The sequence below is a fragment of the Lissotriton helveticus genome, chromosome 4_1, assembly GCF_964261635.1.
Source record: "Lissotriton helveticus chromosome 4_1, aLisHel1.1, whole genome shotgun sequence".
Classification (NCBI taxonomy): domain Eukaryota; kingdom Metazoa; phylum Chordata; class Amphibia; order Caudata; family Salamandridae; genus Lissotriton; species Lissotriton helveticus.
In genome coordinates, this window is record NC_136063.1 from 71,208,074 (window position 1) to 71,226,916 (window position 18,843).

General features: G+C 40.6%; 1 protein-coding gene across 1 annotated transcript in view; it reads left to right on the forward strand.

The window, feature by feature from the left end:
* LOC144827875 (uromodulin-like) overlaps window positions 1-18,843 on the forward strand; it is a 235,587-nt gene that overhangs the window by 80,454 nt on the left and 136,290 nt on the right. Inside the window, exons 3-4 of the mRNA XM_078686039.1 lie at window positions 7,540-7,765; window positions 11,837-11,843. Of these exons, the coding sequence (XP_078542165.1) occupies window positions 7,540-7,765; window positions 11,837-11,843 (233 nt within the window). The remainder of the gene's footprint in view (window positions 1-7,539; window positions 7,766-11,836; window positions 11,844-18,843) is intronic.

Genomic DNA, 18,843 nt, shown 5'->3' on the forward strand with positions numbered 1-18,843 from the left:
GGTGGCCAATCTTTCTCAGCTAAAAGGATGTCATAGCCTTTGGAAAGGTTATCCCAAAATAGACCCCTTACTTTTCTAGTCTTATCTCCCTCTATACGTAATATTATTTCGTATATATTATGAGGTTTGCTAATTTTGGTATCTGCAGTTTCCACCTGAATGTATTCATTCGTGTCCACTGTCTCCAGATGATTCATCAGGATCTTGCGAGCTATTGTAACTTCTGCTGCGCTGTCTAGCATTGTCTGGGCCCTCTCTCCGTTTTTCAGCTGTGTCCTCAGTATCCTCGGCATGTTTGATTATTTTAATGCTGGCTACCTTCTTTTTTGGAAATTGCAATTTTTTACTTTGATGAGCAGGTTCCTTGTCTTTGGACTTGACGTGCTCTGACCGTCCTCTTCTTTCCGATTTCTGCGAGGAAGTCTGAAAAGATCGAGAGGGACGTGTATCAATATCTTGATATCTGTCAGGTTTCTTTAGATTATCCCTATTTCTAAGGTTGTATCTTTTCTCAGAGGGCTCCCTCTGGGGAGACTTGTGTCCTTGGTCTGGAGATCTTTCTCTCCGCCGAGGAGACCTTCCTCTGGACTGGAATCTTTTTTCTTTGGGAGTGGATTGTTTATTTCCATCCCAGCTCTTCTTTGGAGTGTTTAGATTATTTTTAATAAATATCTTTTCAGGATTTTCAGTAAGTTGGGGTTTTACTGGTTTCCCACCCAAACTATCTCTTCCTAGTTCTTCATAGGATTTTTCTATGATTCTGGCAAGTTCAATTGGTTGGTCTGCTATATCTGTTTCTTTCAATTTCTGGAGGTAAGTTATATCCTCCGTTGCCAATTGAACTAACTCTCTATATGCCTTTGTTAATTCTTTTATTTTAACTAAAAGTTCTTCACTTGACATTTTATCAATGTCTGGGTGTGGTTTGCAGCTGGCTAGAACCGGCCACGTAGCTCCTGGTTTACCTAGTGGACCGAGCCTGGTGATGTGATTATTATGTTTTAGGGCGCCTTTAAACCAGAGCAGGTGCTCTTGGTATTTTAATGGGATTTCAACCTCCTCGAAAGGAGTGTATTCATCCGGAGGTTCTTCTATTTTGTAATAGTGGAAGTCGTGTGTGACAGCGTTTGCTGCTGGAAAGTTTATCCATGAATAGAATACCTCTGTCTGCCGATATTCATGGGCCTCAATTACGAATACGACTATTCCACCTCTTGGTGTTAGTCCATTTTCTATAAGTTTAAGAGTTATAGTTTTCCTTATGTTGACCGGAATGAGTATAGCATTCGGGTAATTCTGCAGGAGACTTGTGTCATCCGCTAGGAGTTGAGCTGCTATTCTAGCTGCCTCCCTTTCGTCTTCACTTTCTGACATCTTACTGACAGAAAGGTTTTCGTTGCAGATCAGGTTTCAAGGAAACAAAGATTAGGTGCACAATATTTTGGAACACTGTATCCTTCAACGTTGACTAAACCAAAAACTTTACATAGGAATCTCTTCCTACTAAGTTCCGGTGGATTTTAACCTTTTACCCACTCCAGACGTCTATTGGAGTTTTTACGGGAAAAGGGTCTGTGTGAAAAAGCACGACTGAGTTACTCTAACGTCTTGCGTTAGATTTATCGCCTTACCAAATGTTGGGCGCCATGTAGTGTAGTTCCTATATTCCCAATAGGCTCTTAAAATAGAAATATCGATTTAGGCTCCTGGATAAAAACACAATAGTATTTTGTGTGGAGTTTTAGTGTCGGTAATAGGAATTTCCAGATAGCTAATGCTGGCTATAGAGAGACCGAAAGGGAGGGAGTGAAACAGTTACGAATACAAGCAGTTCAATGCGGTTTCCATGACTTCCCCCATGCTTTGACCACTGACCTATGTGTCCTGTACTTAGGGGTGGTGTCTGTGATGTACTAATAACATGATTAAAAAAAATAATTAACAACCACAGGGGCTGTCCACAAACCCCGAACCCCGGACGAATACTTATTATATCAAACAAAAAGGTTCAGGGGAAGAAGAAAAGTTAAAAATTAAAACATTGAAAAGATATCCATTATGTTATATATGGAAGCCCTTCACAACAGCCTCATGGTATCAAAAATATGCATTTATTTACTCCAACAATTCAAAAGAGTTTCGAATAAACATGTAAATAATCTCAGACAAGAAAAAGGAAGCTGATATACAAAAGACAATACATATAAACCAGACAGGTGGTAACAACAATACACATCAAAAAGAAAAAAGGAACACCCTAAACATGAATACTGTGTCCTTATAGTAATTCAAGCCACAGAAAAGCGTTGACGGCGTTTCGACCGGTACATTATTTAGCGGTCATCTTCAGGACTGGAAAATGTTCTTGTGCAAGAGATCTGTACAATAAAAGACATACTTTTAACAATAATTCCTGATAATAAATTATACATTAATGTCAGGGTAGCCATCTCATGAGGAAAAAGGCGGCAGTGTGAAGGAAGGGAAGTTGTTATACCTTAGGTCCACACCACTGAGTGAAGGGGATCCTTATAACCATGTACGTAAAAACAAGAAGGCAGAAATTACCTTTGGTTTTAGATTCAAAGGGTTAAATTCAAAGGGATAGATCAGTTTAAAATCCATATGTTCGAAAATCAATGTTCGGACACTGAAAATCACCAGAAAGAACCACATGTCACTGAAACTATATAGGTGAACCTGAGATGAAACATTGTCACCCCAAAAGTCTATCTTACACTTACCGCAAAAAAACAAATGATTGCACGATAAGTTCTAGCTACTTAATAGCATGATGTGGACGTCATCAACACATTCGTATGGATACCAAATAATCCCAATGGTGAAGTAGAAATTAGTTCACTAATTCATTGCCTGTAAATTGTAGGGAAAAAATGTAACCCATAAATGCACGATAGGTAGGGCTTTGAATACTAGACTGCCCAGATACTTCATGAGGTGAGCATTACCGACTGCAGTCACGTGGGTCACATTATTATAATAAATAATTAAGATATTTTTAGAGTGACCATATTTTGTAAAAAGGAATGAATACCATGCATGCACCAAGCTATCGTCATCCTAAGTATATATTTAATATGTGAGCCGGGTCAAAAACGTCCTCGATATGTAAATAGCAAAGATAATTTCGTTACATAGCCTTCAGCATAAACATCGAAAAAGAGCTCACTCAGGGTAAACCCGTTAATATTTACGCGCCAATTTCAAGACCTCAACTATCCGAGAGTAAGTCTTACCGTCTTGTCGACGAAGATTATTTAGTTACATAGCCTTCAGCATAAACATCGAAAAAGAGCTCACTCAGGGTAAACCCATTAATATTTATGCACCAATTTCAAGACCTCAACTATCCGAGAGTAAGTCTTACCGTCTTGTCGGAATCAAGAACGCCAACTGGTTACAGCGTGCATCAAGCCGGAAATACGGCAAGCACCGTCCACCAAAATAGAAGTAGTTGTAATCGAAAAAGGACGAGTAACCCGCACAAAGCGGCGCCATCTTAGACTGGGCCAGAAATTATACACCGTATCCAAACAGTAGTATTTGCACGATAGTCTATGCCCCAAAGGAAAGTCACAACATGTCCAAACAGTAGTATTCGCACGATAGTCTATGCCCCAAAGGAAAGTCACTATTCCGATTGAAATTTATAATTTCAAAAAGAAACTAGTCTCGTTGTAATTGTATAACAAGGAAGGGAAGGTGAGGGAAGGTGGTTGTGGGGCCGGGGGAGGGGGGGAGGGGAGGGGGTGTGTGCGTGGGAGTGAATAGACGGGGGGAGGGGGGAAAGGAGAGGCGGGGGAGACAAAGTTAAATCATAAAAGTGTAAATCAAGCTCAAACACAGCCGTTTTCATCACAAGAGGTCTAGGTACATTTACATATGTACAAAATATTCAACATCAAGAGGATAGATAATATTTACAAAGAAAATGACATTAGTATTCAACACATTGATTCAGCCATTACATTAAAGATGTGTGTAACTCCAAGTCTCGAAAAGCAATTATAGGAGCTAACATTACGTGCAAAGGATACAATATGAGATAGGGTGAATAACTGTAGAGATATTATATTCAGAAACATACTTAACATTTTTGTTCTACATCGTTATAAGTTAATCACCACAGAATGACATTCCTCAATTGAATTCAATCCATTGTTCACACTATCACATCGGAGTATCCACCGACACTCACTTGTATTCAAAATGTTTGAAATGCTACCCCCTCTCACGGGGACATGAATAACCTCTATTATTTGCCAACGCATTTCGGATGGGGCATGATTTTTTTCGGAATAATGCGCGACCAAAGGTGCGTTTTCAGTAAGACACCGTATCCTACTCTTATGCTGTGATAGTCTCGTCTCTATTTTTTGGGTTGTTTGCCCGATGTAGATAAGTCCAAATGGGCACCAAATCGAGTACACAACATTAGTTGTGTTACAGTTTGAAAAGTCACGCAGATCATAGGAAATGTTCCCATGTGTGAACTGTTTAGTATTCATACTTGTGTCACACATGAGGCATGATCCACATTTGTAATGGCCAACGATCTTATCCAAACCCCATAAAGATGTAACGGTCACAGCCTCCGTTCGGGGTAGGGCAGCCCGAACCAAATGGTCTCAAAGATTTTTTCTTTTATAAGATAACAGGGGCAGTTCATTTGTAATTCCCATAGAAGAGGAAAAAACCTGCCCCTGTTCTCTTATAAAAGAGGAAAAAATCTTCGAGACCATTTGGTTAAGATCGTTGGCCGTTACAAATGTGGATCATGCCTGATGTGACACAAGTATGAATACTAAACAGTTCACACATGGGAACATTTCCTATGATCTGCGTGACTTTTCAAACTGTAACACAACTAATGTTGTGTACGCGATTTGGTGCCCATGTGGACTTATCTACATCGGGCAAACAACCCAAAAAATAAAGACGAGACTATCACAGCATGAGAGTAGGATACGGTGTCTTACTGAAAACGCACCTTTGGTCGCGCATTATTCCGAAAAAAATCATGCCCCATCCGAAATGCGTTGGCAAATAATAGAGGTTATTCATGTCCCCGTGAGAGGGGGTAGCATTTCAAACATTTTGAATACAAGTGAGTGTCGGTGGATACTCCGATGTGATAGTGTGAACAATGGATTGAATTCAATTGAGGAATGTCATTCTGTGGTGATTAACTTATAACGATGTAGATCAAAAATGTTAAGTATGTTTCTGAATATAATATCTCTACAGTTATTCACCCTATCTCATATTGTATCCTTTGCACGTAATGTTAGCTCCTATAATTGCTTTTCGAGACTTGGAGTTACACACATCTTTAATGTAATGGCTGAATCAATGTGTTCGAATACTAATGTCATTTTCTTTGTAAATATTATCTATGCTAATGATGTTGAATATTTTGTACATATGTAAATGTACCTAGACCTCTTGTGATGAAAACGGCTGTGTTCGAGCTTGATTTACACTTTTATGATTTAACTTTCTCTCCCCCGCCTCTCCTTCCCCCTCCATCCCCCCGTCTTTTCGCTCCCACGCTCCCCCCCTCCCCTCCCCCCCTCCCCCGGCCCCACAACCACCTTCCCTTCCTTTTTATACAATTAAACAAGACTAGTTTCTTTTTGAAATTATAAATTTCAATCGGAATAGTGACTTTCCTTTGGGGCATAGACTATCGTGTGAATACTACTGTTTGGACACATTGTGACTTTCCTTTGGGGCATAGACTATCGTGCGAATACTACTGTTTGGATACGGTGTATCATTTCTGGCCCAGTCTAAGATGGCACCGCTTTGTGCGGGTTACTCGTCCTTTTTCGATTACAACTACTTCTATTTTGGTGGACGGTGCTTGCCGTATTTCCGGCTTGATGCACGCTGTAACCAGTTGGCGTTCTTGATTCCGACAAGACGGTAAGACTTACTCTCGGATAGTTGAGGTCTTGAAATTGGTGCGTAAATATTAACGGGTTTACCCTGAGTGAGCTCTTTTTCGATGTTTATGCTGAAGGCTATGTAACTAAATATTCTTCACCGACAAGACGGTAAGACTTACTCTCGGATAGTTGAGGTCTTGAAATTGGCGCGTAAATATTAACGGGTTTACCCTGAGTGAGCTCTTTTCTCGATGTTTATGCTGAAGGCTATGTAACAAAATTATCTTCGCTATTTACATATCGAGGACGTTTTTGACCCGGCTCAGACATTAAATATATACTTAGGATGACGATAGCTTGGTGCATGCATGGTATTCATTCCTTTTTAAAAAATATGGTCACTCTAAAAATATCTTAATTATTTATTATAATAATGTGACCCACGTGACTGCAGTCGGTAATGCTCACCTCTTGAAGTATCTGGGCAGTCTAGTATTCAAAGCCCTACCTATCGTGCATTTATGGGTTACATTTTTTCCCTACAATTTACAGGCAATGAATTGGTGAACTAATTTCTACTTCACCATTGGGATTATTTGGTATCCATACGAATGTGTTGATGACGTCCACATCATGCTATTAAGTAGCTAGAACTTATCGTGCAATCATTTGGTTTTTTGCGGTAAGTGTAAGATAGACTTTTGGGATGACAATGTTTCATCTCAGGTTCACCTATATAGTTTAAGTGACATGTGGTTCTTTCTGGTGATTTTCAGTGTCCGAACATTGATTTTCGAACATCTGGATTTTAAACTGATCTATCCCTTTGAATCTAAAACCAAAGGTAATTTCTGCCTTCTTGTTTTTAAGTACATGGTTATAAGGATCCCCTTCACTTAGTGGTGTGGACCTAAGGTATAACAACTTCCCTTCCTTCACACGGCCGCCTTTTTCCTCATGAGATGCCTACCCTGACATTAATGTATAATTTATTATCAGGAATTATTGTTAAAAGTATGTCTTTTATTGTACAGATCTCTTGCACAAGAACATTTTCCAGTCCTGAAGATGACCGCTAAATAATGTACCGGTCGAAACGCCGTCGACGTTTTTCTGTGGCTTGAATTACTATAAGGACACAGTATTCATGTTTAGGGTGTTCCTTTTTTCTTTTTGATGTGTATTGTTGTTGCCACCTGTCTGGTTTATATGTATTGTCTTTTGTATACCAGCTTCCTTTTTCTTGTCTGAGATTATTTACATGTTTATTCGAAACTCTTTTGAATTGTTGGAGTAAATAAATGCATATTTTTGATACCATGAGGCTGTTGTGAAGGGCTTCCATATATAACATAATGGATATCTTTTCAATGTTTAAATTTAACATTTTTCTTCTTCCCCTGTACTAATAACATGAACACCATACTTTAAGAGAAAGATTGTACTCAGTGTAAATATGCTTAAGCATGGAGCCAGAAAAACTCAGTGTGCATTTTGTGGTTATTGTGTTTGATTTTGAACATATCCATCAGAAAGTGGGTGTCTTGCAGAAATGTACACTCCAGGAGTGTTAAAACAAGCTGTCCCTGCATGTGATTATTTCTCAACCAGTCGGGTTTTGTTGCAGGTCGCGATGACATCTTTCCCACTGTGCAGTGTGAAGGTTCAGCAATGACATTGTCTCTCAACAAGTGCCTCCTGGAGCGGTTCAATTACAGCTTCACACAGATGCATTTTGTGGATACGAACTGCACAGTCACATCTTCTCTGCAGCTGGGGGGAAACGAACGGGTGATCCAAGTTAACGTCACTCCACGGGCAGGACGGTGTGGAAATGAGATGGTGGTAAGAAAGTATACACTGGGTGCATTTCAGGCTTTTCAGTTAGTAAAGGTGACTGTTGTCATATAATATATTTACTTCAGTGCAGAAAGTGAATGCACAGTAATGCATTGCAGGGGCGTAGGAGACACTAACATTCTGGGGGGAACAGGGACAACCTTGTGGACTTTCAAGTGACCCTATACAAATCACCGCCCGTTAAACAAATACAATTGCATAGATCCGAAGTGAAATATTGAGATAAGCAGGCATGTAGTCACAGTTTGCATGTATGCTTAATTGTTATTTACATTCAAATAGTAATCAGACCAAATGGTAAGAAAACATGTATATGAATCTTCCATCTTCATGCATCAAGCAAACAAAGGTCGCCGACTTCGGGTGAGGGCGTCATGTTTGCAAGTGCATTATGGTTTGAAAAGTACCTGCTGCTGCATTTCTGGTCTCCAGCAATTTTCAGGCAACAATACAAATGTGCAGATAACTTCGGTGAATAATGTTCTTTATCCAGAGAGAACATAGGTTTGGCTAGTGGAAGTTTTGACTCATGGTAAGGTAGCCACAGTGTGTTAATATGCCTGCTGCAAAGAACGTGTACCATGCAGAGCACAAAATGCATATAATGTAAATAGGTCAGTGAGTTACTGCTTTTTTCTGAGAGGTTCTTTTGCTATTTGCAGTTTATCAGTTAAAATTCTAACATTGAACAGTGAGCTATTAATCGTCATTAAAGAGATGCATGAAAACTGCAAGGTATAGATTAGAAAATGATGTTTTTTTCCCCAGTATTTTATTATCCTAATTTTGGAAAATGGGTTCATTAGGATGGAAATCAATTCCGATTATTAACGAGAACCCCCAACCATGGTGTTATGTTTTAAAGTCTGCGTTTGTGCTTCTCTAGTGTTGCAAAGCCATCCTGTGCCCTGGGCACTCCCCAACCTTTTGTTGACTAGTACTGGTGGTACCTGACTCTGACTGACCCTGGGCTCTGCCTAACCGGGCCCAGGGCCAGGGCAGTGCTATGCTGAAAGAGACACTTAAAAATACAGTGAAAATACCTACATACACTAGGGTGCACTATGGGTTAGGTTACCCCTATGATTGACATGACCTCTCCTACAAGGTCCTAGTACATAATAGGGCATGGGGATTGAAACTACCTTTAAGTCCCTAGTATATATTAGGGCATGGCAGATTAGAGGCCAGCAGCCCTTCCTGCACTTGCATGTGTGCACTGCTGAAGCCTGAGGTAAGTTTAAAAACAGGCCTGTGTTGCAGGACTGCTTTTAAAATGCAAATTGTGCACAAACTTGACCTCTGGGTTTGGGGCCATTACAAATTGATAAACTACAATGTTGTTGCATATTAAGTATCCACAGGGTTTCCCCCAGGTGTCCCAGGGGTGGGGGTTGGGTATCTACAAGGAGGACCCTTAAAAAATGAGTCTTATATACCCTGGGTTTAGTGAAATTGCAAATTTCACTGCCTATGTTGTAGTAAAGTGCTTCCCAAAATTGGCTTTTGTGCTAGGCAAAATTATAAAGTGAGGCACTGGAATATTTTGATAGAACTAGAACCCCTAAAGTCTTTCTTGGGTATTCCAGGGGTAGGGGGTTATGTAGTTATAAGCAGGGTCCTTATATAGGCCCTGGTATTGGAAAATTGGCTGGGTCATTTTTCTGTTGCAGTTCTCCAGCCCATAGGTTAATATTGCAAGAGGTCATTAACTAATAACTGGAGAAAGGAAAGCCATACAACAAGGATTAAATGACACAGAAGAATGTTAATTATAAATGCAACAATGTGATATTGTTGAATTTAGACAAGAAGTCATAAGACTTTCATTGTCTGTAATCCACAATTCCTCACTCAAGGGTTCTGCCTTGATTGGTCGGAGGTAAGTGGATTAGAATGGCTGTTTGAAGAGGTGATAAATGACCCCTGGAGTTAGGAAGCCTTTCTGGGAGGAGAGGTTGCTGGGCATAGGAATGCCAGAGCCGGGGGGAGGGGTAGTAAATAATGCTCTTCAAGGGATGGAGGAGTCAAGCTGGAGAAATCACTTTCATTTACACCTCTTCTTCCGCCCCCCTGCCGGATAGGGGGGATTAAGGTGGAATTCCCAGATGTAAGGGGAGTGGACCTAGGTAGATGAAGCCATCTTGTAGGCTGGTTTAGTTAGTTCTGCTCCCTCTGCTGGAAAATCAGCCATGATGAATTTTGAAGAAATTGTGCTCTCTGTGAGAAAATAATTCCACACTTTAGAGGTTGTGGTCATACTCTGGAGCATTGCCCTGCACCTCATTGGACAGGAGTGACCTACTTCTTGACACAGAGAACTTGGAAAAAGTATCTTAGAGGGATAGAGCCTCTCAGATGATGCTGTTTCAAACTGGGGAGAAGAAGGGTACCTGCTGAGGAGTTTGATTTGCACCAACCAGTCCCTGGACTCTGAATATTGTACCTGTTGCACAATCTGGAATTACAGCCCTATGTACTACCTTGCTTCAAAAGGATTAAAGAGTGAACTCCCTGCAAGTTGAAGGTTAACAGATCTCACCTGGACTACCACCACCAAGAATCCCCAGCAACGAGTGAATTTGTAAGAGTTTGGTCCAAGTGGATTGTGGGAATGGAAGTCCCTTTCAAGGACCATCTTGGAGATTCCAGACCCTTGGAGTACGTTTTGACACTTTGAGACCCCTTGGAAAACTTCAGGAAGAAGTTCCAGAGGTTTGGAGCAATTTGGAGCAACTTTGGAAAAAAGCTCCATAAGTGGGCCGACTCACCCTGGCTAGCCAAGCCAGCAACCATCAACCATGAGTTGGCCTGCCATCCAAGTTCCTCCTGCAAAAAATATCCAGGGGTCCGACTTCCAGAGTTTGATCGAGCGTAAGCGGAAACTCAAGCTGGCGAGCCCTCACTGAATCCGGCCTTGTAAAAACCATTGAGGGACCCACAAGAAAAAGCTCTGTAAAATTTTCTAAATCCTGTATGTAGAAAAGGTGACCGGGACCAACCACAAGAGCCAAGCCACCCACCTTCAACTGTGTGCCAGCCTGGATCCCTGGCTCATACTGCTGGAAAGCTTTGGAGGTTGACCTTCCATCAGTTTGACCGGGAGCTCGTCACAAGGCAAGCTGGCGAACCCTCACCGGATCATGGCTGGCTGAGATCTACGAGGGACCTCGGGAAGAAAAGCTCCAGAAAAGTTTCAAATTCAGAAGGTAAAAACTTTGACCGAGACCTACCAGAAGGAGTAGCCCCACAGGCTTCATCGTGGTGGGCCTGAAATTTTGATTTTGAGCAGATGTAACAAAACGGGCTATAAGTTTCTATGTGTTATATAGTGCAAAATCCTTAAAAAGTCATATCCCAGGTTCCCTACATTGGATTTTTTTCATTTTAAAGAGAAAAATATTTCCCATTTTGATAAATTGGTGTTGGATTTTTATTGTGTGTTGTGTCTTAATTATTTACTGAATGTGTGTTTTTAAATGCTTTACATACCTGTCCTTGAAGTTAAGCCCACCTACTCACAGCCAAGCTACCAAGGGTTGAGCATGGGAATAATTTTTGAAGACCGGTACTGAGCCATATATTGAGATATACATTTGCCCCTACTATTAACCCAATTTCCAACATCCAGATCAAGCACTCTTAAACAATACTGTCTAGAAGTATAGATGACATGTGACTACACCCTGTAGATTTATGTAACATTTCCTCTACACAGATTTACACACCTATGATTGACTGCCTCTGTGTAGTGTGAGTGATTTAAAGTGCTGACACCCTGCACTGGTATGAATGGCGCTATATAACAAATTAAATGCATCTGAGAGAGTGGTTATGGAGACTTGAGCAGCACTATAAAAAGGTGGTAGTGAGGGAATCTGTGGCGGATCTGGGTTGTTGAATACCAAGACTGTGAATTTGATTTCAGCTCCTGCCTCCTTCATCCACCAACTTACTCTCCTTACATTGCCAACCCCTGGTAAGTTGCATTACTAGTGCTGAAAAAGGCCAATGAAGGCACCAATGGGTGAGGTGGACTGGCCTAAAGGGTCTTGTGACCTCAGTGACAGAGTGATTGTCCCTCTAGTGTGTGCTTCTGCCCGCAAGACTGGAGGTGAACTACATGTATTGTGGTGGACAGGCCTTCAAGGTTAACTCACACTTGCTACCGATAGGGTCCACCTGCTGGTGTCTAAGGTGTATCGGGCCTTCTAAGGTGTAGCATCGGAATGTGCTCTGTCAGGACGGTGGTCTGGTGGACTCGTCAAGAAGGCTGGACATGGTTCTCCAGTTCCAAATTTGGAAGCTCTGGCCAGAGTGCCACATCCTCTCTCACCCTGAACACCGTACTGCCCCACTGGGAGAAACTCGCACTGCCTTCAGCTACAACCCAATTGTGCTGCGACTCAATTCAAATTATGCATTAGACAAGAGTGAAATGCTGCCTGAAAAAAGTAATAACACCCTGAAAAAAGCAAACATGCATAGGGAATCCAAGGAAGAGCAAAGCATGTGAAATGTAAGCAGGAACAACGGTTTTAAACTCAGTATTCAGAAATCAGTAAGTGATTTTGCCTGATAAGTTCCGGACATGACTACAGAACCAGGAAGGAACCTGTTTCAATGTTGATTGCTTATATCCTTACAAAATGTAAGCATATTGGTTAAAAAAAGACCACATCCCTAAACACAGAGCTGCGGTACAGATTTTATAAGCTAAAATAATTAAAACAGTTGAACGATCATACTAAACGTTTTCCACTCCACCCATCAACCAGGTATTGCAGTCCCTTTAGGAATTGTCCACTTCCCCACCCTGGGAAAACAATATTAGTCAAGGAAAGAAGATAAAAAGAAAATAGTGCTTAACTGGCAAACTATTTAAAGTGGCGCTAATGTGTGTGGGTGTGAATAACACCAATCTGGCCTGTCTGCGAGCACTCTGTATTGCTTTATTTGGTTATTTAATTATTTTTCATATTTGGATATTTTTTCCTCTCTGTCCCGAGGTTGTACTTTGGAATAGAAAACGGTCATAAAATGAGGACATTTCCAGGCAAAGTGTTCTGCTTGTTTTTTGGATCCATTTAACAGGGGAACAAATAAAGAAAAGGAGAGGCACGAGAGAGTACGTAACAGCTGTCTCCTGAAAGGAGCCCTTACGGAGGAGCTAGAAAGAGACAGAGCTGGAGAGAGGGGAGGAGACAGCTGCCAGAGGCAGAGCAGAAGCGGACACTGTTCTTGCCTTCTCTGGGCATGAAGGAAAAGAGACACAAGTTTGTTTTCCTTCTCTGCCCCTCCCAGACCGGCCAAGCCTTACCGCAGCAAAGCAAAGGAAAAAGAGGGCGGGTGGCCTCTTTGACTGCAGGCAGGACACAGGTCAAGTGGAGGGCCATTAGGTAGCGCTTTTGCGTGCTAATGGCCCTGCGAATAACAGAAGGGAAAGGGGACATTCTTTTGTCCCCTCATCCCCCACCCTTGACCCCCGTGTCCCCCCACTCCAAAATCTGTGGGGGATATATACCCCGCATCCCCCACACTTCCTACGCCCATGATGCATTGTGTAGTAGTGTTCTTCAACTCTTTCCTAAATTGGAGCAGTGTTGGGGTAGTTCCGAAGGAGACAGGATTGCTGTTCCATATCCTGTTTACGTGACATAAAAGGCCTGCTGTCTTGTTTTTTTCTTTTTTACACTTATTAGTCTGCAGTCTGATGGTTTCCTGGCTTCAAGTAAACCACAAATAACCAGAGATGGTGAGCTTGTCTGCAAGATAAGTGATGGTGATGGTCGTGATGGCTTTGTGAATGATGCAGATGGTTTAGAAGATGGTGTGGTTGGCAATGAGAGTAAATGGAGTTCCATTAGGATGGGGGTGATGTAATCATATTTTTTCAGGCTCTGCATGAGTCTTGCTGCAGTGTGTAGAATGCCTTTAAGCGGTGCCAGTGTAGATTCTGATAAGCCATGGAGCAGGGAGTAACCACTATCCAGATGCAAGAGCACCACGATTCAAACAACAATTCTGATGTCACTTTCTGAGAGAGCTGGTTCCAGTCCAATTTATTTTTTACAGTGTGCTCCTTGAGGGTAACATTGATGTCCAGGGTGAATCCAAGTGACTTGGCATTTGATTAAGTTTGGATTTAAAATTAGTAAGGTTCAGGTTATTATCATGTCAAGTCATACCAGATTTGTATGGTTTCTTGTTTTTTTGTTCTTGACAAATAAGAAGAATTCTGTCATAGTTGGGTAGGACTTCAGGTAGGTGCTGAACATCCATTGCTGGATGATGTGCAGGCAATATTTGAGGCTTTGGATGTCTGAATAAAAGGAGTCTTTCAAATAGAGTTGTGTATCACCAGCATAATGGTGCATTTTTATGGTTTCTAGACCACCAAGCTCTATGTGGGATCTAACAGCTGGTAGACACTCAGCAAAATCAAGGCTTGTGCAGATGAGATCTAGCAGTTGTTATATGCTCATTAGAGTCAGATCTACTTCATGTACAATCAAAGCGCTACTAGACACTCAGCAGATGAGCGGTTGCTAAATGGAAGATCTAGCAGCTGTTAAATTCACAACAGACTCACAGCTACTTCATGTGGGATCAAATAGCTGCTAGACACTCAGCAGATGCACAGTTGCTGCATGTGGGGTCTAACAGCTGCTAAATGTTCACTGTTATAGCCAAATAGCCTACTGCAGAGTACAATACCAGCCATTAAAGGCCTGTTCCAGCATGAAAGGCCTGAGCCAAAGGCTTTTCCTCATCCTGTGGGTCTTAATGTAGAAGTCACTTGCTTTCGGTAACACTCTTTAAGGTAGATACTATTTCTAACTGCAGTTTCCTCACCTTTACAATATCTTCAAGGGTGAGACTTTTTTCAGAAATTCACATGTGAGTCATTACTACTACTACCCTGAAGAGCGTGGTTTGTAGCGGCTTTGTTGATCCAATCCATAACATTTCTCACCACCATACCCACCTCATTATTTGATTCAGGTGCGTGCTCTTCAGCAAAACATCAAACTCACCTCTGTCTATTTTCTGCGTGGGAGGCCCTTTACAGCTTAGGCAAGCTTGGAGGGGCGGCAATTGTTTTCTGGCACCATTACATTGAAAAAAAACTGCTCTGTGATCTGTTCACGTTAGTGGTCTGACTTTATGAACAAGCATTTGCAATGCAATAGGTCTAGCTTTTGGGAGAGTTTAAGCTATTGGCATTGTACATAGCAATGCTTTTTATTCATCTTTGATAATTAACACATAAATAAAAGGCATTGCCATTTACAATGCCAATAGCTCAAACTCTTGTACATGTGAGACCTATTTCACTTCAAAGAAGCGACCAACATAGTCCCTGGCTGCTTGGAAAGTGAATGCGTGTATGGCGTGCTGAATGTTGCAGGAAAGCATATCATGCCAGAAGGAGAAAGACATTAAAGAAAATAGTGCTTACAGAATAAATAAGACCTACCATGTAACAACAGAAGTAAAAGAGACACTTCTCATTGGGGGCTACAAATGAAGACAAGGAGGTACTAAATAGGGAAAAACAAGCCTATTAACAAATCAGAAGCCAGCATTTACGAAGGACAATGACATAAGCCAATGGGAAATATGGATGGAGAGTAGGCGGGTTTCATCTTTTTTCTCGAATACAGAATGCCTCACAGCAGATCGTATGCGCTGCCCAGGATCGACCTAAAAATTAGGTTGCATACATGGCCATACTGCCAGATGGCTTTATATGCCAAAGCTGCTGTGTTTTCTCTTTCCAAGGAGGATGCATGTTTTTTAAGTCTGGTCTGACAACCTACCTGACTGCAGATCTATTGTTGTCAATGTTTTAAAATACATGAAGAGGACTTAGGCTCTGCCCAGACGACTATTTTTCTTTTTAATCTCATGCTATATTATCACCTGAGGTATTTTTATGCCTCCTGTGTAGGTAGAAGGCATTATTTTACATCTCAAAAGTATAACATATGTTGAATACTAAAATCAATCCTGTTTCTTTTGTTTTTTTTTACAATAGTAGTATAGGTTGTACACTACTCGTCACCATGTATTTTTTGACAGGTGGCCACGCCCCATTGACCACGCCCCCTTAAAAAAAACATAGAGAAAAAATTTGGGGAAAAAAAACAATGTAAAAAAATTAATATATACATATATATATATATATATATATATATATATATATATATATATATATATATTAAAAAAAACAGAGAACGTATAAAACAAGACATGCCTGGGCATGTTTGGACAACGTGTAAAACGATGTCCAAACATGCCCGGGCATGTCTTGTTTTAGGGTTTTTTATGGGGCTCTGTAAGCCGGATATAGAGAATGTAGTGACGAATTACAATGATATTTCATAAATTTCCTATTATCACATTATTGAAAAGAATGATAACGCATTGTAGATAAAATTGCTTTTATTAAATTTAAAATCAAAGCTCAGAAGTTTTATTTTGGGGTAGTATTTGCAATTTAATTGAAATCATGTTTTACATAACAGAAAATCACATTTTATGTAATTACAGTTTTATTATATGGAAATACGTATACTTGACAACATTTTAGTGACAATAGAAAAATTGAAAGAAATTCCAGCTAATGATAAATGAGGTAAAGGGAGTTATCAAGTACATTATGCTCAGGGGGATATAAATCACAGTATCAAAAGCAAACATAAAACCAGGGGAAGTTACATAAAAAAAAAAGAATCACATTTTTTGGTACCTGATAATAATCACAATAGCTATAATACAATTATAATGTATAGAAAACACATATTTCAGCCTATTATTAATGCAGTAACCAAAGTTATCAAAGACATTATGCTCAGGGGCATATAAATCATAGTATCAAAAGCAAACATAAATCAGCGGAAGTTACATAAAAAAGAATCGAATTTTTTTGTACCTGATAATAACCACAATAGCTATAATACAATTATAATGTATAGAAAACACATATTCCAGCTTATGATTAATGCAGTAACGGAAGTTATCAAATACATTACGCTCAGGGACATATAAATCATAGTATCAAAAGCAAACATAAAATCAGCGGAAGTTACATAAAAAAAGGAATGACATCTTATTTTTTGGTACCCAATAATAATCACAATAGCTATAATACAATTATAATGTATAGAAAACACATTTTCCAGCTTTTGAAAAATGAGGTATCGGTAATCATGAAATACATTAAGCTCTGTGGCATATAAATCACAGTTTTTGATAAAAATGAGGTAGCTACAAAAAATTTTTTTAGCTACCACCGTAATAATCACAGATTTCTAGTATAAATCCAGGGTGCTATTCAGACAACCAAGGCAATCTCTTGAACGGTTTTCTTTTTTTGGGTGGGAGTGCTTGGACGGTTGTGGTTATGGGGTCATGAGCATTATCAGAGGTAACTCGGTAGGCATGCAAGGGTGCTCTATGAGGTGCATGTGAAAATGGTGATGCGGGGGGAGAAGGAATAACAAAAGGTGCAACGGCATTGTTCCTTAAATATTCTAAGTAGATACGATGACCACCGTTGCCTAGCACAGATGTTGGAATGTTCAGTTCTGCTAGGCTTTGCATGAAGGCATCCCAACCGACTGGCACTTTATTATTAGCGAAAGAGTGTGTTTGGGTGGCGCCTCTGTCCAAATCGTGCAGGTTTGAACCACGTATAACATTACCTTTATAAAAAAGTGCCCCCTTATCATTCCAGAAAGCTATGTCTTTATTTTGATAAATTTTATTAAGAAGTAATTCGGCTTTCTTTTTGTGCCGGGGGTTAACATTGTCAATGACTTCATTAACTATATTAAAGGCTGGCGATTCTGGTGCTCCGACTGTAGAAATGGGTGGCTCTTGACTTTCAGGCATGAATAAAGTCAGGCCCTCTTTTTCTATTTTACCATGATGGACAAAGTTGAGATACTTTTGAAGGTTAGAGGTATAAAGCTTGGCCTTCTCGTGCACAGTTAAATCGCTACGCTGAAGAATTTCACGCATCTCGACGCCCAACCGATCGGTGGCTGATTTTCTAATGTCAGTATCTTCGCTCGGGGGACTTCACATTCTGTCTAGCTGACGTATAGGAAGGAGATACATTTTTCCATTGTGCGCCATCACCGGCGGCGCAGCAGGCCTGAGAGAAGTGGAATAGCGATGCCTAGCAGCGACCTTATGAAGCCCCCAGACTGCTTGACAAGACTTTTTTTAGTTTTAATAGATATCCTTGTATTGCACTGTTTTTTAACAAGAATACTTTTCTTTTTAAGCACTCGAATCTGTTGAGGACCCAGAGGGACATTGCCCTTCAAATATTTAGGGCTATTTCCGAAATCGCTGCTACTAAATTGTCAGAGGCCGAGCATAGAAGAGCTTTCCTTTGTTGCGGGGATGATGAGACCAACAGTTTTAAAAGAGCTAGATTGCGCGCTATCCGGCTGGACATGTCATGAGAGTGACAGCACTCTAAACTGGGGTGATGCTTTCTATTTATCTTCTTTTTATAGATGTATAGGACTTTTTTAGAGTATAAGCAACAGGAAGATACGATGGGAAAAGCCTAGTCCTTAATCTGCAATCCTCCGGCGTGCCGACGTTTAAATCTACAAAAAGATAACCATAGGGGCTCTGAGTGGCATCCTCAAAGGCTTCTAGAAAGAAATTAGAGCGACCCGGGTACATCTGTCTGGCTAGAGTAGTTATTTGAAGCTTGTCTCGGGGGTTTTTGAAAAGCACCATGTACTTGGTGTTCAGAGCGATGGTTCGCGAGCTCTTACCGTGGCAGAAAACGTTTTGCACAATGTTTAAAATGCTAAGATTCCGATGGTGAACATACTGAGTAAAAGCTTTTCCAATTTCATTGCTGGCACAAGCAGAGGCCATTAGATCATCTACAATTAACATATTAACACTAGAGGGTGAAAATAAAGTGTCATAATTTAAGGTGTCAGGGAGCCCCTCGACAAATTTTAGGTGTGGAAGCTTTTGCGAGAGTTCTTGATAGAGCCGCTGCCAACAGGAATAGGCCCACACTATGTTGGTG